At 37.3% G+C, this 25629-nt stretch overlaps 2 protein-coding genes across 3 annotated transcripts in view; one reads left to right on the forward strand and one right to left on the reverse strand.

Moving 5' to 3' along the window:
* Klp31E (kinesin-like protein 31E) overlaps positions 1-5157 on the forward strand; it is a 70501-nt gene extending 65344 nt beyond the window's left edge. Inside the window, exons 21-27 of the mRNA XM_073083621.1 lie at positions 1135-1270; positions 1652-1772; positions 1980-2151; positions 2494-2625; positions 2978-3120; positions 3672-3820; positions 4414-5157. Of these exons, the coding sequence (XP_072939722.1) occupies positions 1135-1270; positions 1652-1772; positions 1980-2151; positions 2494-2625; positions 2978-3120; positions 3672-3820; positions 4414-4698 (1138 nt within the window). The 3' untranslated portion in view covers positions 4699-5157. The remainder of the gene's footprint in view (positions 1-1134; positions 1271-1651; positions 1773-1979; positions 2152-2493; positions 2626-2977; positions 3121-3671; positions 3821-4413) is intronic.
* A 7753-nt stretch (positions 5158-12910) lies between these two features.
* LOC140750212 (U2 snRNP-associated SURP motif-containing protein) lies at positions 12911-24906 on the reverse strand. 2 transcript variants are annotated; one of them, XM_073083641.1, is made up of 17 exons: positions 24623-24906; positions 22809-22902; positions 21995-22184; positions 21402-21564; positions 20963-21128; positions 20318-20481; positions 19943-20008; positions 19789-19832; positions 19338-19558; positions 18930-19041; positions 18232-18474; positions 17705-17891; positions 17168-17432; positions 16540-16711; positions 15515-15689; positions 13439-13593; positions 12911-13144 (listed from the first exon to the last, which is right to left on the reverse strand). In XM_073083641.1, the coding sequence occupies exons 1-17, from the start codon at positions 24695-24697 to the stop codon at positions 12955-12957; spliced, it is 2682 nt and encodes an 893-aa protein (XP_072939742.1). In that variant the 5' UTR covers positions 24698-24906; the 3' UTR covers positions 12911-12954. The 2 variants fall into 2 exon arrangements, with proteins under 2 accessions (XP_072939742.1, XP_072939734.1); XM_073083633.1 differs by having other exon boundaries at positions 15515-15692.
* Between the last annotated feature and the right edge of the window lie 723 nt (positions 24907-25629).

Consider the following 25629-nt stretch of genomic DNA (forward strand, 5'->3'; position numbering starts at 1 on the left):
GGGTAAGTATTCACCACTGCCCATGGATATCTGTAATCAATTCCATGTAGAATGGGTTTTACTTGAAGCGGATCGCACACACTTTGCCAATACTTAGCACCAAGATGGGCGCCTCATATATTAGGCCCCAGCATCCACACCCAAATCTTGTACTTAGCCAATGACTTTTCATCCCTTAAATCATGTAAGTAATATGTCAGAGGCAGATATTTCGTGGTCGTCGTGACGAAGTTATCTGAAGGTGATAAATGACACATGATCAATGGAATGGCCATCAACAAATAATATTCATGTTGCTTTTAAATCTTCATCAGCATTATTTATATAAAAATACATAATATTATGTCATTAATTAACGAACGACGTTATTTTAGTGTTCAGTAATTTAAAATATTACGAGAGTGTTCTTGTACATAACTTTCTAAAAATTTTGTGTCTCTTAAATATTATTTTGTATTGAATATGAAAATTACTCAATAATTTATTTTAATTAAATTATATACTTATATTGAGCTAAATACTATAAAACGAATTAATGTACTGGGATTGTATATTTTATAGCTTGTTGCATCTTCATATTTTGCTAACCACGCATTTTATTCTGCTAATAACTTAAATTGTAACTAACATCACAACAAACGAATTACGGCTCAAATATTGACGACGTAACAGATACCATCGTTTTAGAAGAGTAAAGTATGGTCATATCATATCAAATACAAGGCGTTTAATACGTATAAATGCGATCATAATCATCATTCGTCGTCATTACCGGCAATGTTTGGAGCTGTATGTAATACTAACACACTACATTATATTAATAATACATTAAGTTAAATCGCACTTAATATGCAATTTCGTGGGTCGTTTCATCAATAATACCTACATGCGTATCGCACAAATTTATTATATAACTATCGCCGAACTTTATATCAACCTAATCTACACACATGGTCATATCTCACACCGCGCTTTTTCAACGTTCACGTAAAATTGGCAATCATTTTCGGCATTATCACCTAAAGTTAGCAGTGTGCACCGTATATAAAGTTCGGCGATACGTGAGTATATGACATTGGTGAGCATACGATCGTAATAGTAACGTGAGATGTGAGCTAGTCCGGGTGGGCACAGAGAGGCGGGCGAGGGCACGCCGCCCGCGTCGCCGAGCGCGGCGCGGCGCGCGCGCGACGACGACGTGTTCCTGCGGCTGGCCGGCGCCGCGCAGGACCACTCGCCGCAGGGCACCGTGCGCGAGCTCGCGCTTAAGGTACGTCTATGTAATTAATACTGTTATCTATTGACACGTGTTATATGGTCGACTTATAAATATACACATTTTAATCACAATACATTGTTAAATAAAATGTAGATATTGTTATTAAAACATCGGTCAAATTAGGAATGAATGTGTAGGTATGAAAAAAAAGACTATTTTATTCCCTCCATTAGTACAAGATATAGTACTAGATAGTACTAGATAACAGATAGTACTCCATTAGGACAAAATAAATACATTGTATTAAATGAACTGATCTAAAATTAAGCTTATTTTTAGCAAAAAAAAAAGACTTGATAAAGTCACTTTCAAATAATACTTTATTACATGGTGTGATAAGAATCAATTTTTATATTAATCGCCTGATTGCAGCGTGCAGCAGCTGCGGGTGGCACGGGTGCGTGGCTGCAGTGCACGCACGTGGCTGAGGGACACGTGGGTGCGGCGCTAGCGCTAGCCGCTACACCCGACTTGCTCTACAGCGGAGGAGTAGGTAAGGAATTTTCACACATTTCAGATAAAAAATATAAAAATATAATTTATTTAACTCGTCGAGTGATGTATTTTGTTCCATATGCCACAGTGAGGTAAAGTAATATAACCAATAACATTAAAAAATCTAAAAAGTAGCAGAATAGTCGTTGTATTGTCAATGTCGATAATTACGAAAATGAGATGTGCTTTTTATTATGTTTGTCAGACCGCACGGTGCGCGGCTGGGACATGGCGGCGGGGCGCGAGGCGTGGCGCGCGTGGTGCGGCGGCGGCGTGGCGGCGCTGGCTGCGCACGACGCGCGCCGCGTGCTGGCCGCCGCTGGCGCCGCCGTGCGCCTCTTCGACTGCCGGACCAACGCGCCCGTCGCCACGCTGTGGTGAGTGTGTCCGCACGGAGCGCGCGGGGCTGGCGGGACATTGCAGTGGGGTGCGAGGCGTGGCGCGCGTGCACGCAGACTGCACGATGCGCAGGCACACAATAATTTTCACGATCTAATCTTATATTTTCTGTCATTTAAAATGAAGTGAACCAAAATATCCGTTATCATACTAGGTTAATTGTTTATTTTACTCATATCTGCCACATGCATAACCCAACAAATAAAAAGGAGGATACTATGATGTTTCTAATACTACAATATTCACATGTCTTTTTAAAATCCCTTTGCATTATATTCCTATTATATTAGTGATTCCTAACATTTTATAATATCAAACAGGTCATCAGGAGCGTCAGGTGCAAACGCAGCAGTGCGTGGCGGCGAGACGGCCGTCACGGCGCTGGCGCTGGCCGCGCCCGACCGCCTGTATACTGCTGCTGCTGACAAGATAAGACTTTGGGATCTACGCATGTGAGTTTTAGTTTTATAAATTATCATTTTTACGCTTGCAATGGACAAATTAGTAGAAGATTTGGTGCTACTGCAAAAAATATAGGAATGGCACAAAGTTAATGGCAAGCGTGGCAAAAATATATTTGTAGTCACGTATAATAATTAGATTTTTAGGTCCCCCGGAATACACATTTTTAATAATATGAATACACAATTAGACTTTACATTCTTGTAGTGCGGGGGTTGGCTAGCGAATTTGTTTTGCTCTTGAAACTCATTGATGGTAAAACCAATTTTCAATCAACTTATCACAAGTTTCGTATGTTTCCCCAACACTATTCTTACCGTAATGTGTATGTAAATCCCCCAGGTTGGAGTGCGTGTTCAAGACGTGGTCGGGTCACGCGGCGGCGGTGATGTGCGCGGCGTGGGCGCCGCTGGCGGGCGGCGACCGCCTCGCCACCGGCAGCCGCGACCACTGCGTGCGCGTGCTCGACCTGCATCCCAACAACGGTAACACTAACATTTACCACCCCACCATCTATATAATAGTTTAAATACTTTTATATAATTAAATTTTAGAGGATGGAGACGACAATAAGGCGACCCTTATATTTGACAACCCTTATATAGACAATAAGGCAACCCTTATTATCGTCTCCGATCAAAGGTTTTCGTATTTAAAGATATTTTTTACCTGAGAAATTCTTAACGGCTTCTTTTCGATTCCTATTCAGACTTGAGTAATCATACTTACAAATAAGACAAATCTTGATTGGATTCACTACAATGAAAAATGTCTGATAATTCTGTATACTAACATTTTCTTCCTTTTAAAACCTTTTAAAGTCTAAAATTAAATAATATAGGTTATCAGAGCAAGTATAGTCTGACATGAAATAATAGCATAACGTAAATATTGTGATGTGGCATCACAATATTTACGTTATGTATCATTGCATTCACATTCACTCACACATGTACGACGGCCTTAGATTAAATTTATCACAAGGCATCATGTTAAATTTTCTAGTTTAACAAACAATATTATTTTATGTCCGCAGGTGGGTGGGAGGTGAACAACCGGCGGCTGCTGGAGCCGCCGCACTACGACGGCGTGCAGGCGCTGGCGCTGCACGGCGACGCGCTGTACAGCGGCTCGCGCGACTCCAGCCTCAAGTGCTGGAGCCTCACCGACAACTCGCTCACGCATGTATGTTGCTGCTATCACGTTACTTATATACTTTTGAAATGTGTGATTCCGGTTGATACTTCACTTACATTAAAGTACACTAGCGACGATCTTGTTATCGTATTCTAATTGCTTCGTTATTTTAGACATAATAATATAAAGTAACGGTCATAACATGTATAGACACGGTAATAAAAACAAAACATTATCAAAAAACAATGAATCTGAATACAAATTTTAATTTATCTGAAATAAACTTTTCCATCAGATAATTAATCAGATAAACCAAAATTATAAGTAAATTAACATGTTAAACGTAATGAGTGGTCTACGTTAGTTCCATAGAATGTAAAGTTAAAACACTCAGAAGCGATTTGAATAATATAATATGTTTTTTTTATCATCATCAACATTTGTAATAATAAATCTTTATTCATTAATTTGTTACATTTCATAACTCAAAAAGCAAAACTGAATATTCCAAAAATATAAAAACAAAAAGTATTTAAGAGTGATGTAAATTGTCAATAACTAGCAATGTGATCTATACATGAATCAGTGTGAAGTGACTGTAACAATAATAAGCGTAATACATGATGTGTTCGTGTGTGCAGAGCGTGATGAACGCGCACAAGGGTTGGGTGACGGGCGTGTGCGTGTCGGGCGGCTGGCTGGCGTCGTGCGGGCGCGACCAGGCCGTGCGGCTGTGGGGCGCCGCGCTGCGCCCCGCCGCGCCGCCCGCGCTGCTGCCCGACGCGCCGCACGCGCTCGCCGCGCAGCCGCCGCAAGCCGCCGCCCCGCCCGCGCTCTACACCGCCGGCAGGTACGCTACACGACACTGTATTGTACCATGTTTTACTGTACTGTATAGTCCGCGCCAAATTCCTACTCCGTTTTGAATATAGAAACGAGTAGCGTCGCAATAGCAAATTGTAAATATTTGCGGGACGAAGACAGTGCGACTCCCTGGCACCCGCTGCCCGCCTCGCCCACGGATACGTTACGGAGTATATGCTAACTAAACCTACGCGTAACAACTTCAGAACGGACTAGAAGTTTGGCGCGGGCTATACTGTACTGTAAGATATATTACTACATACTCTATTGTACGACATATCACTATATTTATATTATGCGCCATACTATAACAATATTTCTCAAAGTAGGTCAACCTCTGTTTGCATTAAAACCTCCGTAAACTGGTCGCGAAAAGTTTCAAGATATTTTCATAAGAAGGTTGTGCCTTGAAAGGGAATAAACAAAGTTTTTACATTGTCATTGTGATTTTTAGTTATAACAATGACTATGTACCAAACATAATCAGTATTAACTATCAGTAAATCAAATTCAAGTGGTTATTTATGTATAATCTCCAAATATTTTTTTTAATTTTCAAAGTTCGATTCTTACTTATTACCAGAACGTTTCTTTTTTGTCTATACAAACTAATTATAAAAAAGTTACAGTGATAACATAAACGAGATTTTATAACAATGTTAATTTTTATGTAAAGTGTTTAAGATATTATGATAATTTCTATTTATTTTTACAAATTTTTAAGCTCTTAGTAATATAACAGAACACATTAATAATTAAATTAATTAATCTTAACAGGTACCCATAACGTAATACAAAATATATTAATCTAAAATGTTAATTGAATATTGAAAACTGCTATAGAGGAAATACTGGTAGTAATCTATCCCAATACGAGTATCTCGATCGGTCTTAAATATTTAGTTTCAAGTAAATACTGACAAATCCATATAACCCGACTAAATAATATGAATACCTGTAGTACCTTACCCGCTAAGCTATTTTAAGTACAAATAATGTGCATACAGTTTAAATTGCATAAAGTGCCTCTTAATTCGGATATGGATTCCCTTATAATTATAACACATTTTCTTATAGACCGAACACTCGAACATTGTTTACATATTAAGTACAATGTACCGAAATGTCAAATAACTAAATTATTTATTTCATTCTGTGCATATAGACTTCACAGACAAGAAAGACTGAGAGTGGCATTCGTTACGGTCATTGTAATTTCTTATTACAATTTGAAATATATGAAAACAAAGCATGTGGTCTTCAATTCATTACGTTTTATTTAAACTGTTTATGTCTATTTTTCAATCTATTTCCTGATCTGATATGTTTGTGTCAACTTAAAATTCATTATCTCCCAATCTCTCTTTATAATCAAAGTTTTTTTTTTATAAATTGTAGTAGAACATCACAAGAATCTTAAGTTTTATTGTTCGTCTAATGTTGTTGAATGAACAAATTGAACGAATGTCGTTATATTAATTGAACGAGTGTAAGAATTAATAGCGAGTGTGTTGCAGCGGCGGCGAAGTGCGCGCCTGGCGGATCGTCCTCGAGCCGTGAACGCAGGTGCACACACTAACACACACACACACACACACAAAACAAAATATTCAACTATGGGACCGTGTTTTGTATTTGTCAACTTGAGATATATCAAAAACCTTGTAAGTTTAAATTAACTATTTTTTCACAAAGCACGGATAACTCAGTTGCACTCACATGCACTATATAATCTTGTGATATCACCATAATATATTGTGATCTTAGCTTAAAAATTGATTTTGATTCAAGACACTGAATAATGGGTATCAAGCTCAATAATGTCATGCAAAATACGGTCTACATGTGAACATTCGTAAATCATAACGATGACACGAAGCGAAGAGTGGTAGCAGTGTGACGCGATGGGCAACACCTAACGGGCAAAATTGCAATTATATAAAACGCAAAATAATACACATTGAAGTACGAGAATATCTCGGGTACTGATCTCGTTGATATATAGTTCTCTCAGGGTGATAGCCCATTACGAGTCCAACAAAGGTTGAACAAGATTCGTTTTTGGTTATAATATTGGCATCGGAAAACGAATTTTCACTCTAAATACACATGCAATACTGCGGAAACATTACTCGTGAAATCATTTAAAAACAAAAATATATGCTTCGTTATATTATACAAGTAGACAAATCTTTTATTGAGAAAGCTTAGCGTTTGTTGGGGGAACCAAACATGTTCGACGCTCACATTATTGAACATAGCTTTTGCACTTCAACTACAACTCTTCTTTTACACAGTTCAATCTTCAAGGCTATAATTAAGCACTGAAGGACTGCATACTCAGTTGCTACCTCAATGTTACAAAAAGCTGTAATTTGAAGAGTAAGTATAAAATAACCACGAGTGTTGTTTCCGCGGCCCCGCCCGTTCCCCGTGCACGCGTCGTCGCCGCTTCACACCCGACATTAACACCCAGGCAAGACAGCTTCGCTAAATCGATCTTTACGTTTACATCATAGACTCTTCCTGTGTGCCTCTCCTCTTTTCGTGTGGTTAACCTCACCTCTATCTAGACTAATTTTGAACGATTTTCTTTTTCGATCACCTGTGCTTTCGTTGTAGTACTAACCATCACCGTCCTCCATGTTTCCATGTATTAGAGAAATGTAGCTTCTGTTTTGTATGTAGTTCTTCGAGACTTTGGAGTATTAGCAAATCATTTTACCCTGTTTGCTTCATCTTACTTTACTAGTGAACAGGTCAGTATTGCTAAATTCTAAATTAGCTGACGCATTTCTTTAATTCGGCTTTATTAAATGTTTCACAGTTTTTAATTCTGCAAACGTTATTTGATTTTTTTAATCACTATTGTATTTGTGATGTGTTTTTCTTCTAAATTACATAATAGGTTGTTTCGAGTTTAAAATATTTGTATTGTTTATATTTTCAATCATACTAGTTAAATATTTTCCTTTAAGTATAAAACATGATAATTATAATTCTTTCGATTTTCATTATTATAAATGCTAATGTATAAAATACAAGTAAATTGAGTTTTTATACTTATTGAGTATTATTTTTAAAATTGTTGGAATTGCTATTTACATGTTAAAGTATCATATGTGTATTTGTTTGATGTCAGGAGTGTTCAACATAAACGGTAACGTATGTTGTGTTGTGTGTGTTGCAGCGACGGCCGCGTGCGGTGCTGGCGCGTGCGCTCGCGGTGACCGCACGCGGCGGGCGCCGGCCCCGCGCCGCGCCCGCCGCTGCGCACGCGCCGCGCCTGGCGGTGACCGCGACACCCCGCCCCGCACCGCACCACACCGCGCCACTCCGCCCCACAACGCACCCACACGCACACTGCATCACATGTTCGGAAACTTACAGTATAAAAGCGAATTGATACCGCTTCGGTAAAGACCTCAAGCCAAATTTACATTGCATGTCCGGAAAGCTTCTGTATACAAGCGAATTGATACCCTTTCGGTAAAGACATCAAGCCAAATTTATATAACATGTCCGGAGAGCTACTACGTATACAAGCGAATTGATACCCCTTCGGTAAAAACAAGCCAAATTTAAGTTTAAATGAAGATTTATACAAACATGCATCGTTTATGAAATTAACAGATTTGTTTTCATCTTTTAGCTACAGGCATAATTTATTATGTAACGTATTTCATCCATGTACAACAAACTAAAGGTTAGAAAAATATGTAGACTATAAAGTCGTTACATCAATCGTGTAAGTTATTTTATGATTAAGATTCCAAGTAGCAATTTTTAAACAATAATAATTTTTGGGTAAAAAGCCGTAACCTATACCGCCCAGTCTCCAATAAAAAAGGTGGTGGTAAAACTGCAGTATATTTTTTAAACAATCGGAAAATTTAGTCGCCTTCACTTTTAAAATACAGCGTTAGAATACTTACAATTAGCAATTAATAGTAAACTCAGGTTTTGCCAATAGAATGAGTTAACAAATGTACGCATGATATTATTCTAATTAAAAAATGTAAAGTTAGAAAATATTTAAATATGTCGATTGTACGGTACCAAACGATAAGATTACTAAAACATTAATCTAAGACTATGAAGTTTCATATTAAATATTTCGTTCAAAATATTGTATGAATGTAACAAAATTATAAAATGACCTAATAGGTGAAAAAATGAACTCCACCAACTTTTAATGACAATAAATGTATGTGATTGTATGATTGATTGTTAACACCAAACATATATTTGTAGAACCCTCGAATGAGTTTCTTCGCACAATAACCAAAAAATAAATACTCCACACAAGGGTCACCATAATTTTTGTACGCATCTCTGATATCCTAATATTTTGGAACAAAAGGTGTAAATTCGAACTGACCTAATGTTTCCAAATTTAACATTGTAGCCACCATTCCCTGAACAGTTCTGTAATAATCTAATTATTAAACTCTGTTATATGATGACCCTGCATTACTAACAAATATACAATTACAGAAAACCTTACATGTTCTTCATACTTGAATATATCATGAAACGACGTATGGTGATCGTTTTAAATCACAATTACTTTTTTAAGGAAACTGACGCTAATAGTATCGTTTACCTTATTAACTTTTTGTTTAGAACCTTCTCCCAAAACATAAGATAAAACATCAAAATAAAATTATGTAATATGTACTAAAAGTTACTAAACAATGTTATATTTAGCTTGTAAGTGCAACTGTAGTATTTAATCTAAGATTGGATATGGAGATAGACAAAAACTAAAAAGTAATTTGTTGTATAAAACAACGGTTTTATTATGAGTACATGATGGTAATTTGAATAATTGATTCATTTTAAACAAATTCATCCGTCCGTTTTCCATCTAAATTGCTGTTAAAATAATTTCATTTTATATATTTTTAATTATTTGTACAGATTGTGAGTATCTGTCGTTTTATTACCTCTGAATGACAGCATACAAAATCTGTTATATTTGATGCCGATGATGTTCTATTCGATGCCCAATGATCATAGAATCATAGATTTCATTCGATTAATTAAATCATGTGTCTTCTATGTTGCTTCATTCCTTTTTTGGATGTTTTATTTTGTCTAGCTCCATACCCACAAGTCTGTTGCATCGGGTTCTATATACGCCCGATACAAAAATGTGTAATAAATTGTCAATTGATCGGACAAGCTCATACTAACGTAAGTACCTAAGTTGTGTGTACCTATATCACGTATACTAGCTAGCGTCACAACATGGCCTTGGTAAGGATAATAAGATGTTGTATTTTAAATATTATTCTCGTTCATTTAGAGCCGCTATAGGTATTAGTATTGGACGGCCGTTCGTAGCTTAGCTATTCTTGTGATTGTGAATGTATATTTCAAAATTATACAGAAACGTTTCAAGGAAGTAATCTGAGAAACTTAATGCGTACTTGATAAATATAATTCAAGTTATAAGCTATTTATATATCATAATCTATCAGTAATTATAGATAATGATGTGATAAGATAATAGTAGATAATATAGAAGTACTCGCGACGGCAGTTAGTTTGTCAAAAAGGCAAGTGATTCTCAATAACTATCTTCTAGTGTCATGGCATTTTCAACATTGGATAGTGTTATTATTGCGTAAGGAAAATTAGATGATTTTTGATTGCCCTGCGTAATATCCCATAGTACCATAGTCTGTTGCCGTGATTCACGAGTGAAGACGCTTAATACAGATTACAGTCAAATTAAATTGACAAGTTTAAATCAAATAACATTGCCAAATAGTACGCACAAACGCATTCGGCATGGTAAGGATACTTTTGAGTCTATAACATTTTTATGTACATGTTATTTATAAAATAATAGTAAATGAATATTGTTAGTTGATTCAGATAGTTGTGAAATTGGACAATTATGGAAGAATGGGAAAGTCTGCCAAGACATACATTAATTCAATAGAAAAACTTATTATTATATCATTACTGTTTAAACACTTTCATTGTCGAATATTAAGTATAGCTTACGTTTCTTTTAAGCCATAACGTTACTTTCATATTAATCACGAATAAAATTTATCCTTAAATCAATTTTCACAACATATGAAATATAAAAATAACAAATGGATTTATAATTTGTTTAGATGTTTTAATATATTTTACCATAAAGCTTGTATTGTTTACAATTTATTAATTTCTTACCAAAATACTGTTAACCTAACCAAAAATTAACTTTTTACACAATTATTCTCTCTATAATGATATATACTATTTAGGAAAAATACATTGATTCGCTTTGCTTTCCTATTCAAGCAGAGCATTTTTGCTCACAAGCAATATAAAGACCGGTTGTTATACAACTGATAAAGTAAGCCCTAGATCGTAAATCTCAACAGAAATTACTATCGTCTGTGATGAAATCGAACTATCATATTTTTATACATTCCTGTGTTACGGGTAGATGATAACAGTAAAATCGCGCCTTTAGTTTTACTCATGTAACTACTAGATATAGGTTTTTCACGTTTGTAGAATACTAAACATTCATAACATATTTTTAAGGCTATGACTTGCTCGTTTTTTTGCAATCAAATGAATTTTATGTACCTTTGTGTGTTTTATCAGTATTATCGCATATTGCACGTTCAATATTATGTTTTAATCAGTAACTTTTCATTGCTATTTAATCGTGAAATAAAATAAATCACGATTACAATTCCTAAGAATTTTATTTTATTTTAATGAATACCACTTGTAATACAAGTATTTCTGAGGCTATGAGTAACGTTTAAAGCTTTATATAGTAAAAGATGTTTATATTCAATGTTATTAACTTAAAGGCTTAGCAACTTCTGCTATAATAACATTCACATGACCACATTCATTTCCAAGCTATAATGTCTAAATTACGATTCATTTATTATGACTGAATATGATATCAAATTGTAGGCAAACCACTAACCATCTTGTTGTTTGATGTGTTATGCTACATAAACACGGTATTTCAAATAGCTAGTCATTTATTATGAGGAAATTGAAGGTCAATTCAAGAAAATGTGAAAAAGCATCCTAATATGTCATCTATTGTGTTGGGCACTTTTAACAAAGAATGTGCATGTGAAATTAGGATTTCTGAAATTTTTGACGTTCTTTTTAACTTTTAGTGAAATGAAACTAACTTTTATGTAAGTAGAACTATGAATATCTGGCTCAAATTCCCTGGTTAATTCTATCTAAGTTCAGGGGGCCTACCACCATCTTTTAAAAACCATCATAGTTCAGGAAAGTTTTATTTCCTCCTTAAAACGGTAAAATATTCCGTCATACACAGTTGAACAAACTTAAACCCTTATTAATTTTTCGCTTATCCATGGTATAAAACAAACTGAAATTGTCATATTTTACTTAAAAAGTTAAATTTCCTGAAAAAACGTAAAAGTATGATTAAAATACATAATATTGTTTTAAGAGATGGTAGTAACCCCCCAGGTCGTGTTATAACAATTTGAGTGTTAGTTACGAATTATTTTAGACACATTTACAATATTCAATACTCTTAACGAAATATATAATTGTTTCCATGGTATTTAATTAATCAGGGAGCTAAGTAGGTAATACTTAACACTTTTCTCATCGAATTGTTTGTATTTTTTCATTAGTTGCAAATTTTATTTAGTTGATATGTATTATTGATTTTCACAATAATTTTAGCGTTTAAATAAAGCAGTATACAAAATTATTGTGTATTATTTTGAACTACACCCACTGAAACCTTTATTTTTATCTTGTACGTAATAAGAACACCATACGATAAACACAATATTTGACATTTACTTATTCTTTGTTAAATATTTATTCCTACTCACACATATTCGTATAGTAATTATATTCAATAATACTCAGTCCTTCGGTAGGCCAACTTGTTTACCTGTCTATACCCGCTTACCGAGGGTTGTGACAGGAAAAAAATAGTCAACCTAACATTTGCATAATCTATAGACTTCATACTTTCGAATGGTATGTAATTAACCAGACCAATGAAATATTTAAGAAAAAAAAATATTGTAAAAATAATCATGTTCTGGACAGATTTTTTTTAGAAAACCCATTTGCAATATGATTATCGACATACTTAATTCGACTTAAATACTTTTCATCCATCAACCAGCTCTGTGAAGGTCGTCTTATATCGGGATCTTAGACCACTATGAATGTAATTGATTTTATTATGATTTTTGGCTATGTAGCGTTAATATCAAAATAGAAAGAATAAAACGCAGATAGTGTTACATAATTATTTTATTAATTATTCATGTTACATTCGTGGTTCAGTATTTATACTTAGCGTGCTTGGCGTGCTTGCGGTGGTGCGCGGGCGGCGTGGCGGGCGAGCGCCGGCGCCGCTCGCGCTCGCGCTCCCTCTCGCGCTCGCGGTCCCGCTCCCTCTCGCGCGACCGCTCCCGCTCCCTGTCCCGCTCTCGCTCCCGGGACCGCGATCTCGAACGGGATTTCCGGTCACTATCACACAAAATTGAATCTTAATATCGTGTGAGGTTTATCAAAGTCATATTACGCACGTGAGGAAAACCTAGAATAACCGGTTGATAATATGTTTATTAGTCTTATTTATAATAAAATGGCACAATTCTAATTTATTGAGCTTGACGAATACATATATCAATAAAGTTTTAAAATACCAGGACATCATAATCAGGTAGCACTTCCAAAGATAAGCAATCTTGTATCAATTTCAAACCATCGATTGATTTCGATTTTGATTTGATGATCAAGTGATACAAGCTTTGAACTGACCTATACCGCGAACGTTTGGGCGGCGGTGAGAGCGTGGGTTCGCGCGATTTTTTAGACTTCTTAGAGGACGTGGAGTACTGGTCGTCGTCGGGTGGCGAGCGGCGCGGCGACTCCTGCGCTTCTTCAAGCGCTGCCTCCTTCGCCTCACGGAGTGCCTACCAATTTAATTACAAATATTAAATCGATTTTTATTTTTTGACCCATCAAATTACATTTATACAAACTAAACGTGGTGATGAACAACAACTTTTAGTAGCAGCAATAGTATCTCTATTCCTGCTACTGAAAGTTGTTGTTCTACAATATCTTTTTAATCTTAAGCTTTGTGAAGAAATAAATAAAGATATATTTATTATTATCCACGCTGCGTACTGTTGTTTCTTGCCAGGGGCGGCAGTCTCGACATTCGTTACGAATCTGACGTTAACTATCGATCGCTAAATCTTAACGAAAAATATCGCTTGCAGAAATCTTCTTTACGACAAATGCAAGTCTCGACTACTCAAATTCCACGCAAAGTCGGTACTTGAAACGTCGGTACGATAGCGAAATCCGTATTCATAGCAGTGACAATTTATATCAAGAAATGTTGCAACTTAAAAAATGTAAGGCAGAATTGGTGAAGTTAATTTAATAAAACTAATTAATTAATTTTGGTAATTACTAAAAAAGTATGTGAAATATTCTAAGTAAATATGTTTTTATAAATCTGATTCATTTTAGTGATATAGTTTTAATATATCTAGAATTGTAATAAAATCAGTGGACATTATAATGTATATTACTGCAACACTAGCCAATTTGACGTTTGCTATGTGAATCTGTTTGAAAGGTTATGGAGACAATGTCAACATTGTAAACTGATTATACGCCAACAAAAAAGTGGTTCAGTTTTTTGGAGTCTTTAAGTAAAGTCGTTGTAAAGTAAAATGGGTGCGCCGACGGCAACAGTGTGTTGCAACGGCCCGGGTGTTCGCAAATGACATCTACGTCGAATTCCAAAAAGTAAGTAGAAAGTACTTTTTATAATATTAATCCCTTAATATAGTTAAAATTTTGTATGTGATTACCTAAAGTTTGTCAACTATCAACAGGCGGAGCCCCTCCAACATGTACGCTGAAGCAGATAAGGAGCAAGCAGAAGCCACAATGCTTTTGGCAGAGGCAATGAATAAAATGGGGATGTCTCAAAAATAAGATGGTTAAGAAGATAAACAATAATGTTTTTTTTTTTATTGTGTCCATATTTTGAGAATAAACATATATTATGCTCAAGAAAATTTGTTGATTTTTTATAGGTGTCATCACCCAAGACTCTAAGGGTACCCCTTATCAGCACCTAATATATTATAAATGAATCAATGAATACAGTACAAATATTCTTTATTGTAAATCAAAAGAACATGATAGCCTCAGAAACACAACTTCATCCAATTTTTATTCATTACGTCGATTTCTCATGATACGTCGCCGCTTTACCGTTTTGCGACGATGCTCAAGCTCAAAAATATTATAAGCTAAATACGCCTAAGTTAAATATGACTTTTTTTTGGAAATAATTGTAGTTTAAATACCTTAACGATCGTAACGATCACTTATCGGGCTGTCAAATTTACACGATAAATGTTTTGCGAATATCGTAAAGTTGACAAATGAATTCGATATGATTGCGATGACAGTCGGTAGTTTTCATAGTCGAGACTACCAAAAATCGTTAAATTACGATCGGTAAGACTTATCAACCGAATTCGGTCGCTAAGCGATCGAGATTATCTATGTCGAGACTGCCGCCGCAGGTCTTCTATTTAAGAATTACGAAACAATCGAAAGACGGAAATGTCTTAAAATTAAAAGGCATAACTTGTCTGAATACATCTTACAAGTGTCCGTCTGACTTTAATTAAAAAAAAACAGTCATGTCAGGTGTGTATAGATGCAAATAGCGCCATAGGGTTGTATAGTTAAGGCGCCATTATATAAGATAGGTTAAGTGTAATATTAAGTTAGTTAACCAAGAAAGTAGTATTTTACTCGAACCTGCCTGCAACATTACTACAGGGTATCGACTCTACGTACCTTCTTGATGAGTTTCCGGCGGTAGTGCTGTATCTGCGCGGCGGGCGGCAGGCCGGCGCGGCGCGCGCGGCCGCCCGCCTCGAGCTCGTCCGCGTACTTCAGCACGCGCACCTCGATCTCGCGCAGCGTCTCGCGCTTCAGCGTCTGCTCCTCGCTGCGGCTGCACGTCTCGCCACTACTATATTATGTTACGGTCTAGCTCAGTGACGGTTACACTTAGGAAAGTGTTAAAGTTATTTAAAATTCTAGTCGTGTCGCATGTCGAGTAGCGTCGCGCAAGTTCACGCGCACGTAGAAGATTACTAACACATTATTTTTTATTTTATTTGCAGTATCGTATGAATGTCACATAATGACTATAATATGGGTATGATGTAATGGGAAGATGTTTATTTAAATTATCAGTGGAAAACTTAATGGTGGTAGAACCCTTTCTGGTTCAACTCCGATGGCACCACCGCCATACCTATTTCTACCTTATAATAGCAGTGGTAAGCGCTGCTGTGTTTTGGTTTGAAGGATGTAGTAAGGAAAACATACTTTTCCGAGGCGTTCCTTAGCTTACACCTCAGGGGTAGCGGCGCATCTGTGGCTGACCTCAGGTAGGAATATCCAATCCTATATGGGGTTGATTACAGATGTCCATGGACGGTAGTAGCCATTTACCATCAGGTAGACTGCTTGTCTTTGATAAAATACTGACTAAAATTCTTTACCATTGTAAACAAACTAAGATGAGTAAAAGATTTGCCCGTCATTTGTTTTAGTAAACGACAATTAAGAAACTTTGACTAGTTATAACTTTTTAACTACTTGTTCAAATTGAATGAAATTTGAAATAAATCGTTTTTATACAATGCATGCTTAGTTTCTGAAAATTCAGGCTTCTAGTTTTATATACAACGAAGTTAAAGGGCGTCAAAAATGGCCTGAATTGTTTCTAGAAAAGTATGGTACGGCCGTGGCTCGACTTCGCGGAGGCACTGCTGTGCCTTCAGATATATTAAACTACGCTCGGTACCCACGTGTCAATGTGCGGCGGCGTGGGCGGCGCGGGCTCGGGCTCGGCGCCGGCGGGCGGCGGCTCCACGCTCTCCCAGCGCGACGGCACGAAGCCGGCCCGCGCGCCGCCCGCGTCCTCGCCGCCCGCCAGGCCCTCCTCGCCCTCCAGCGGCACGCCGTCTATGTCCTCCTCCACTGGAATTTATTAGATAATAGCTCATGTAAGTTGATTATATTTTTATACTTGTGTATTTTGTTTTTAAAACATATTTCAACATTTACATATCCGTAAAACTCTTAAAAAGTAGTTGATAAATTTAATACAATTTTTATATAACATTTAATTTCTACAGGAGCCAGATACACTTTCTATTCACAAGTTTGTATAGAAAATATCAGTGAGTCATGACGAAACATAGCCAAGTTTAAAAACGAAAAATTAGCTAAGATCGCTCAAGGAAACCTAACGGATTTTAATGGGGTAGCATCCTGATGAGGAGATTATTAAAATCGTAGATTGTCATCTGTTATATGCGTAGCGATGCGAGAAGCGCGCGTGGCACAGGTTAGTCATTGCACTTGTCTGTATACAAAGTATCATAAGTACATGCTCATGTATTTTATGCTATAAGTCAACGGAAAAAACTTTACCGGGCACACCGTCGATATCGTCGGGCAGCGGCACGTGCGGAGCGCGCGCGGCGGGCGGCGGCGGGCGCGGCGCGGCGGGCGGCGGCGCGGGGTGGCGGCGCTGCTCGGCCAGGCGGCGCAGCGCCGCGCCGTCCAGCGGGCCCGCGCCGCCGCCCTCCCACGAGCCCTCCGACGCGCTCGACGCCGGCGACGCCGCGCCCGACCCGCCGCCCGAGCCCGCGCCGCTCTCCGCGCACATGCCGCCACCGACGTAGCTGCCGCCCTCCTGATACAAATCACACGTTCAGTTGCAATTGGACCACACATTGTAAAAATCAAATAAAACTATAGTAATTTATAAATAACAATTTATAAAAAAGAAAACAAAACGTTTGTATATTAAATCTAAATAAACTTAATCTTAAAAAGGATATTAAATTATTTTTACTTGTAATAGATAGAGAAATGTTGCAAAAACTAAACTTTAACTGTTATTGTAAGTTTTCATGATGCATCAAAATATTAATAAAATTAATCATTTTTAAAATAATATAATACCTTATCTTGTCCGAGAAAAACATCATTAATGTGTAGCAGAAAATCGGTGGGATACACAGCCCAATCGGCCCAGGCTTGTAAAATACGGGTCACCCGAGCCCTGAACCCCTCTTGTTGCAGTCGCGAGCCCATGCGCTTCCATGCCAAATGGCAATTACGCATTATTTCAACCAATCGCTGCTGGAACCTGAAATTTTAAGGTATAAAACAGATCAATATTTTAATTTATTTGCTTGATTCATTAAGTGAAATGCTGAAATAATAAAAACTTTTTTCTTTGAGAAGGTACTCAGAAAATTTAAAAAACCATTTATAGACCTTATAAACAAATATTGATCGTTCAAACAACGCCAGCGGCTTTTTTAGCAAGTGTTCTTTATGGAACGAAGTTGACAACATGGAAACTTACGCTACTATCACTGAGGCAATAGTAGCCAATGGGCCAATGACAAGCAATACACTAATATTACTTGTGTCATTGGTCCATTTATGTGAGTATACGAGTAAATATTGCAAGGGGTACAAACGCGGAGCGGTACGCGCTGGCGTTGGTGAGCTTGGCGCCGGCGTTGTGCAGGATGTCGGAGAGCAGGTAGAGGCGCGCGACGCGGCGCGCGGGCGGCGTGGCGGCGCCGGCCAGCGCCTCGGCCAGGCACGCCGCCACCTCGCCCGCCGCCTCCGCGTGCTCCAGGCACCACGCCATCGCCGCGCCCACGCTCTCGCGCGCCGGCGTCAGCGCGCGCACTATCTCCTCCAGCCGGTCGCGCTGGCTGCGTACACACACACAATACATCTCGGAACATGGTCAAAGTTAAACACGATTTGAAGGTGGTAGAATCCTTTGTGGTTCGTCTCCGGCGGCACCACCGCCACACCTATTTCTGCCTCATAACAGCTTAACGCTGCTGCTGTGTTCTGGTTTGAAGGGTGTGGTGAGGGAGATATACTTTTTCGAGGCATTCCAGCTTAGTCCTCAGGGGGGTCCTTAGTCATCTAATCCTCTTTGGGTTTGATTGCAGATGTCCATGGGCGGTAGTAGCCACTTACCATCAGGTGGGCTGCATGCTCTTATATTATAAAAAAAAAACGATGTGAATTTTTATAGGAAATAATTATTCAACTAAGAACTTAGGTGAACAAACAATGAGTAATATTGATTATTATATTTATAACCAAATGTGATTTGAGATTATTTATTAAGAGTTTTATAATTATATTGTCTTACTTGTTGGAGAGTGTTCCTCGAATATTTTCCTTGGATTCATCCTCTTCGACCAGCTCGTCGGGCATGCCAGCCGTGTACAAGTTCATTACTGGCGGCCGCCAAACTGAACCACCTAATAAATTAAAATAGTATCATTATTATATAATATCACCCAGAGAACTAATCTATACTCAGTTACATTTTTTCAGAATATACTTATATTAAGTATGTAAATACATATATTCGATATTATCGCCTTATAAATTAAAATATACTACTGTTTAACTCAGAATAGGGAGCCTTCTCCTCAGAGTTAAGCAGCCTTTTCAAGCCAATATAATAATTACCAAAAAATTTAAATTCATATATTGAATGTTGGTATTTTGGTTTGATCTACCGTTAACGTTATGACCCTATTTGCTACATCACCTTGAAACATCCTGAAGTCCTCGAGCGACCACTGCTTGGGCGAGTCGCCCTGCAGCATGGAGAACAGCTTCCAGCGGTAGTACACGTGCGCCGGCGACTGGTTCTCGAACAGGAAGCGGAAGAACGGGTTGTTGATCTCCTTGTTCATTATGATCGCCTCGAACATCGGCCCCTCGCGGATCACGAACTCGACCATCCGGTGGATCAACATTAGGATGTTCCTGGAGATTATCATAAACTATAAGTTAATAAACATTCTGAAATTAGCAGACCACAATGGTATGGTATGGTAGTACAATGTGCCGAGAAATAAGAAAGAAAGTAGAATATCAAGATGTGACAGAGTAATTAGTTAATTACTAACACGAAATCCATTTTATCATTAAAGATTTTTTCACTAAACTGAAAATTCACTTACAATTAAATATAAATTACAATTGGTTTCACTTACCTTTCTGTAGGAACCACAACCTTCACAATAGACTGTGACAAAATCTGAAAACAACAGATGTTCCTTAAGTTATATTAAATACAATATAAATCACACAATATAAATACAATATTCATAAATAAATGTATTTGAAATTTACAGTGCAAAGGTTTACCTGATCATAGAGTTTGCATTCTTCGGGATCGGTAGGATAATATTCGCCGGACCGTAAACGTGGGATCTGAAACAAATATTACAACAATTTATATAATGGAAATCAAATATACAAAATATCGTCACTTGATTGATGACACTATATATCCACCGGGTCCTATATATCACGGAACAACCCTTTTAAATAAAAAAAATATACTGCTTTAAATTGTTATTGCTTTCAAATTTTCCATAACAAAAAAAAACATCAAATAATAAAAAGAGATTGTACTAAATTAATGCAGAATTCCTACAATATACTTAAAACAAATATGACAATAGAAATTATATCTTTTAGTAGTAGCACTTTATGTTCTGTAAATTAATTTTAGAATACCTTATTAGCGAGATGTTTCGGTGGCTGCGCGTTAAAGGGCAGGCCCGAGGGCGGCGGCGGCTTGGTGGGCTGCTGCAGGGCGGGCGGGATGTAGATGGGCACCGGCGGGATCACCACTGCCTTGCCCCAACCAAGCTTCATCTCATAATTCATTATCTCCTTACCTGTGTTAAGGCACGTCACCAGCTTTTTTAACGGATTCAGATATTGAGACTTTTGATTGTAATGAATCTGCCACATTTTTAGAGACAATAATTTCTACAAACTGGCTATAAATGTGAAAATGAGTCCTTTGCTCAAATCTTAATTAATAACTTATCGTTAATTAAATGAAATATATTCATTCGTCCTTTAAAATATGTGTTATAGAGTTTCTTTTGTTGCTCTTTCTCCATAACGAAACCTTGCGAAGTGGCGGTAGGCATGAGTATATCTTCACTGGAGTCTAGTCTTTCCAGTGACGATATATTGACATTAAAAAATTATTCTGTAAACTGTAAAGAATCTACTTTGAATAAAATATTGAAGTCTTTGACTTTAACTTCCTCTTGTAAGATGACTACCATAATTTATATGAATTTTTGTTATTCAGATTTACTAGTTGTATTTGTAATTTGTACAATGTAACGTTTGTTTGTTGTTTACCGTTGATGCACCGGAGCGCGCGCTCGCCGTCCTTGCGCGACATGAAGGCGACGAAGCCGCAGTTGCGGCCACGCGCCTTCTCCTCGTCCGAGCGCGGCCACATGATCTTGATGCTCGCCAGCGGCCCGTACCGACCGAATATCTCCATCAGTTGCTGCTCTGTTATCTGAACAATTTACCATTGTTATGTTAGACGTTAGTTTCATATTATTGAAATTCATACACATTATATGTGGTTCAATGACAACAGAAACTTGTAAACTGAAGTTGTTGATTGAAAATCATAAAGTAAATTAAGAATAAAAATAAAAGTGATGTGCTCATGGTCTGAAAACTTGAATTATTGTGGATGTATAAAAAACAAAAAATTAAAATTGATTAACTCAAAACTAATGAATGAATTATGTTCCATACAAATAATTATGTATTCATATGTTACTTTTGGATTAAGATTTCCCAAGTACAGGTTGGTGGTGTTAGGATCCCCGGTATCGTAGGAGCCGACGTCCGGCATGACGTCGGCCGCGGGCTCCGAGCCGATGGCGCCGCGGTCACGCAATACATTCTTGTACTTGTGCCGCTCAGATCTCTCCTCTTGGATTCTGGAAATAGATTTTAAATATACAAGGTAGATTGTCCTGTAGTTTTTGGCAATCAAGAACTTAACAGGTTTTGTTTTTTTTCTTGTATTAACATGGGCTCAATTCCGGTTACTCTATTTACAACAATCATTAGAAGTTCACATCTGGACATAGGGCCCCAAATAAATACGAGTACTGTAGATATAATTCTTAGATGTGTTGGCTGGTTTCAGCTGCAAATAAATAAGTACAAGAAAATGCTGCTACCAGTCACCTGTATTTAATTTGCAACATCATTGTGAGGAAAAGGGTTAGGGCTGTCACCAGACATTATGGGATTAGGGCTGTCACCGCATAACAAGACAGGAATCAAAACAATTCAATGCACTTATTCTGGATTAAAATTCTAATAGTAAATCTTAACTACCATAGTTATGCAAATGTTACATACTGTCTCAACTCCTCCTTGAATAGTTCCAAGTTGCTCTTCTTCTTGTCTTTAGTCTGTTTGCCACGGAGCCGGCTGGGAGGTTCCGAGCGCTGCGACAGGTTGCGCACCACGTCCGCCTCGCTGGACCTCTGTTTGTCATCCAACCGTGACACTGGCTTATACAGCTTACCGCGCTCTGATGTGTCCTCCTCTGAAATTGTTAATAAATTTAGCTATTGCTTTTGCCATTTTAACATTTTATCATTCTTAGGCCTAAATTTTAGCTAATACTATTTAACATTCTTGTCTTTTTTTTATAATAAGCAATAAAATGTCTTTCGCTAATTATTATATTTTGGCAAATTACGCGAATGCTAATTACGCAAATGCTTATCATTGGCATGTATATGTATAGGGTACATTATTACTATTGTATTTTAGTTGTAAATGTTACGTTTACTATGCTGTTTGTATGTTTAAATAAATAAATAAATGTGCCAAAGTCTTGAGAATATGAAGTATTGTTAGCTCTATTTAGGAAGTATCATACAAGTCTAAATTGTCACTTTATTTATACTTTTGATTAATATTTATGAACCATTACCTATGTTACTTATTGTGAATTGTTTGTTTCCCAAATACAAAAATAAATAATCAGTACATTTAAGAAGTTAATATTGCATCACATATGTATGTAATAATATATACGAGCACTTCTAATAAACACTACATGCAAAAATTTAGAGCACACACATTTTTAACACAAAATCGCTATTATAAATGAAATTCGAAAATTATTGTACTTAATTTAACTTCCATCTAAAATATAGCTTACTTCTAGCTCCCGCATCGTAGGTGCCAGCCTTCACCCATATCTTGGATGTAGTGCTGGGCACTTCCTGGAAGGTCTCCACAAACTCTTTGAATACCTGTCAAAATCATTCATATTTGTAGATTTTGTATTTACACCACTGCAAGCCAACAGTGGTTTTGTAGTACACTTGAATTAATTCTTTTATAACTATTAATAGCTAATACTTTTAGTAGAGTCGTGGCTAAGGGTTGATATGAAGGGCAGCTGCCACAGGCGAAAAATTTAGGGGGCACATTTTGCCAACCACCTACACAACAAATGTTGTATATTCTATAATATATAATAACTAGTCAGTAGTCATACAAGGATTACAATTAACCATGTAACAAAGGTCAATAAAGCTTAAGAGAACATTCAAACCTTCCCAGGGGTTCCCAGGGGGGGAAGTTATGTCGCATTCTATTAGAGATCTGTGCATTGTGCCACCTATATTTTGACAGTGAGGCCAGAGGCGAACACATAATTATATTGCTCACCGCTCTGCCATAAGTCCAAGTGTATGGGCTGGGAGTCTTTGAGCTGTTCTTTTGGAGGTGGTCTGATAGTATTTCGACCCCCTCACAGGCAGTTTTATATCAACTTGGCGTTGATATCGTCAACATCTATGCAATGTTCTAGGCATAGTAGACAATTATTGAGCTCGAGTCGAAGCCAGACTTGTCCAGCTTGACTTGGATATTTAACGTGCCTCTAACCATCCAGTGAATGCTTCCGGTCTTAAACCTATTGATCTCAGAGACATCTTTAAATATACGCAGTTTGTCTGCTAGTATGAAGTCAATCTCGTTTTTGGTAGTACCATCAGGACTCATCCAGGTCCACTTCCTCGGAGGCTTCTTCTTGAAGATGGAGTCTATCATGTAAAATCCTTCCTTTTCCAAAAAGTTAGCCAGCAAGTGGCCTCAATGGTTCCAATAACTAAATCCAAAAGGCCCCACTTTCGAGTCATCGCCATATTAGATGCCCAGTTTTTCATTGAAGTCCCCCATTACAACCGTGAAGTACGATTTTGAGGTATGTATGACTTTTAACATGTCCTCATACCTCAATCTCATCATCAGAGTGTGTTTGTCTGCGCATATATCTGTATGACCTTTAGCAAGTACTTTCTAGATACTCTGAGTATAAGGTATGCTACCCTTGGCGACACAATCTTGATCTCTACTACGTTGTTGACGAGGGACTTGTTGACGATAAACCCAACTCCACCTTGGGATAGATGTTACCTGATTTTAATATTGTTGAGTCCTCCCCCTCCAACCCTATAATACTCCAGTTTAACTTGCTTACCTCTTCTTTTAGCTCTTATATCTTCTCATCATTCCTCAGAGTCCTGGTATTATATGTGTTGCCAGGTGCAGCAGTCGTCAGTTATGGTAGCCCAATCTCTGCCGTAGTTTCTTAGCACCCCTTGCCCAGCTATAACTGTGAAAGCTAGCATAGCCAGAAATAGCGGGGTTGTCGCGGACTCGGGGGCGGGGTTTTGTTGCAGCTGCCATAGGGGGTTTTTGTCATAGTCACCGCGCTTGACTGTGCATGTTGGTGACCGCAGTATGGTAGGAAATTCACAGAGAGATGCTGCTGCCCACCTCCTGGTTTTTGTCCTTTAGTCTTACGTCTTTTCGTCTCTTACGACATCCACGGGAAGAGAGGGAGTGGTGCTATTCGCAACCGGCATCACACGGCAAGTTTTATTTTATTGTATTGTATTTATAAGATAAATGATATTTATTCGTTATATGAAAATACTTGTTGATTATCTTTAGCCCACTTACATGTGCAGCCGCTTCTTCTTCTTCTTTCTTGCGAAGCTCCTCGAGCTCCTTCTTGGATAAGTTTCGACTGCTCATTGTCACCGCTGCAGTGATTACACTGTTGAAGAAACGTTACACAAACGAATGTTACATTATCGCAGCTGTGACTTTATACTACACAGTTTCTTATTTATCATTATTATCTTTTTTAAATATATATATTACTCCTGATCATCATATTCAAATAAAATAACCTGGAAAACGAAACTAATAGACACATAATATGACAACTGACAAATGTATACAATGTCAATCTGTTTGAAAACTGATGACGTTTAAGATCTTTTAATTTACTTAGATATGGCAAATATAGTCATCATCAAACAGCCAAGAAAGTTTCGCACATAAATAATTCAAACAATAAATTATGTTAAGTTCGCAGCCTAGCATAAAAATATACAGATTATTTTTTTCAAACAAACTACCCTCGTAATATATTTATTTTAATCCACCCTCGTAATATTTGGAATATATAGCATATTGCGTATTCTTCGATAATAAACAAATAATACATGTCATTTTTCATCTGTTTGACTGTGTAAGTGCCCATTTTTGGCGGGAAAATTGGAATAAAACGCAATACTAATTTTAGTTAATACATAAAATAATTAATACTTGTAAGTTTATATTTGTACCTTATTCAAATTTACTAAAATCACGAAGTATCACAGACCTATATTTAGGTCAGTGCGAAGTACCTATCATAACATTGCCAACACATAATTCACGAACACATAATTATTCCTCAACATTGACCGACAGGTGACCAAAATTATATTTATTTATTGTAAGTCTATCAAGATAGATTCTACCGTACGATAAACTAAAAAAAAAGGAACCTAAATGTTTCTACTCTAGGAACCTTTTATAATAACATAACTTATTTCGAGTTAAGCTTTATTTTAAGAATGGTCTTTTAGGGCATTCATTTAGTAGCAGAAGTATCTATATATCTATCTATTTTCAAC

This window comes from Epargyreus clarus, unplaced genomic scaffold (genome assembly GCF_041222505.1).
Source record: "Epargyreus clarus isolate Ecla_fem2 unplaced genomic scaffold, WU_Ecla_fem_2.2 ptg000003l, whole genome shotgun sequence".
Classification (NCBI taxonomy): domain Eukaryota; kingdom Metazoa; phylum Arthropoda; class Insecta; order Lepidoptera; family Hesperiidae; genus Epargyreus; species Epargyreus clarus.

What these genes read in the sequence shown, in the direction of transcription:
- LOC140750212 (XM_073083633.1), bottom strand. Translation starts at nt 24,697, where the DNA reads ATGAGCAGTCGAAACTTATCCAAGAAGGAGCTCGAGGAGCTTCGCAAG. An exon ending in TTCAAGGAGGAGTTGAGACA is followed by an intron (nt 21,565 to 21,994) that starts GTATGTAACATT and finishes ATCTATTTCCAG; the next exon opens with AATCCAAGAGGAGAGATCTG. An exon ending in GTTGTGGTTCCTACAGAAAG is followed by an intron (nt 19,559 to 19,788) that starts GTAAGTGAAACC and finishes GATAATCTCCAG; the next exon opens with GAACATCCTAATGTTGATCC.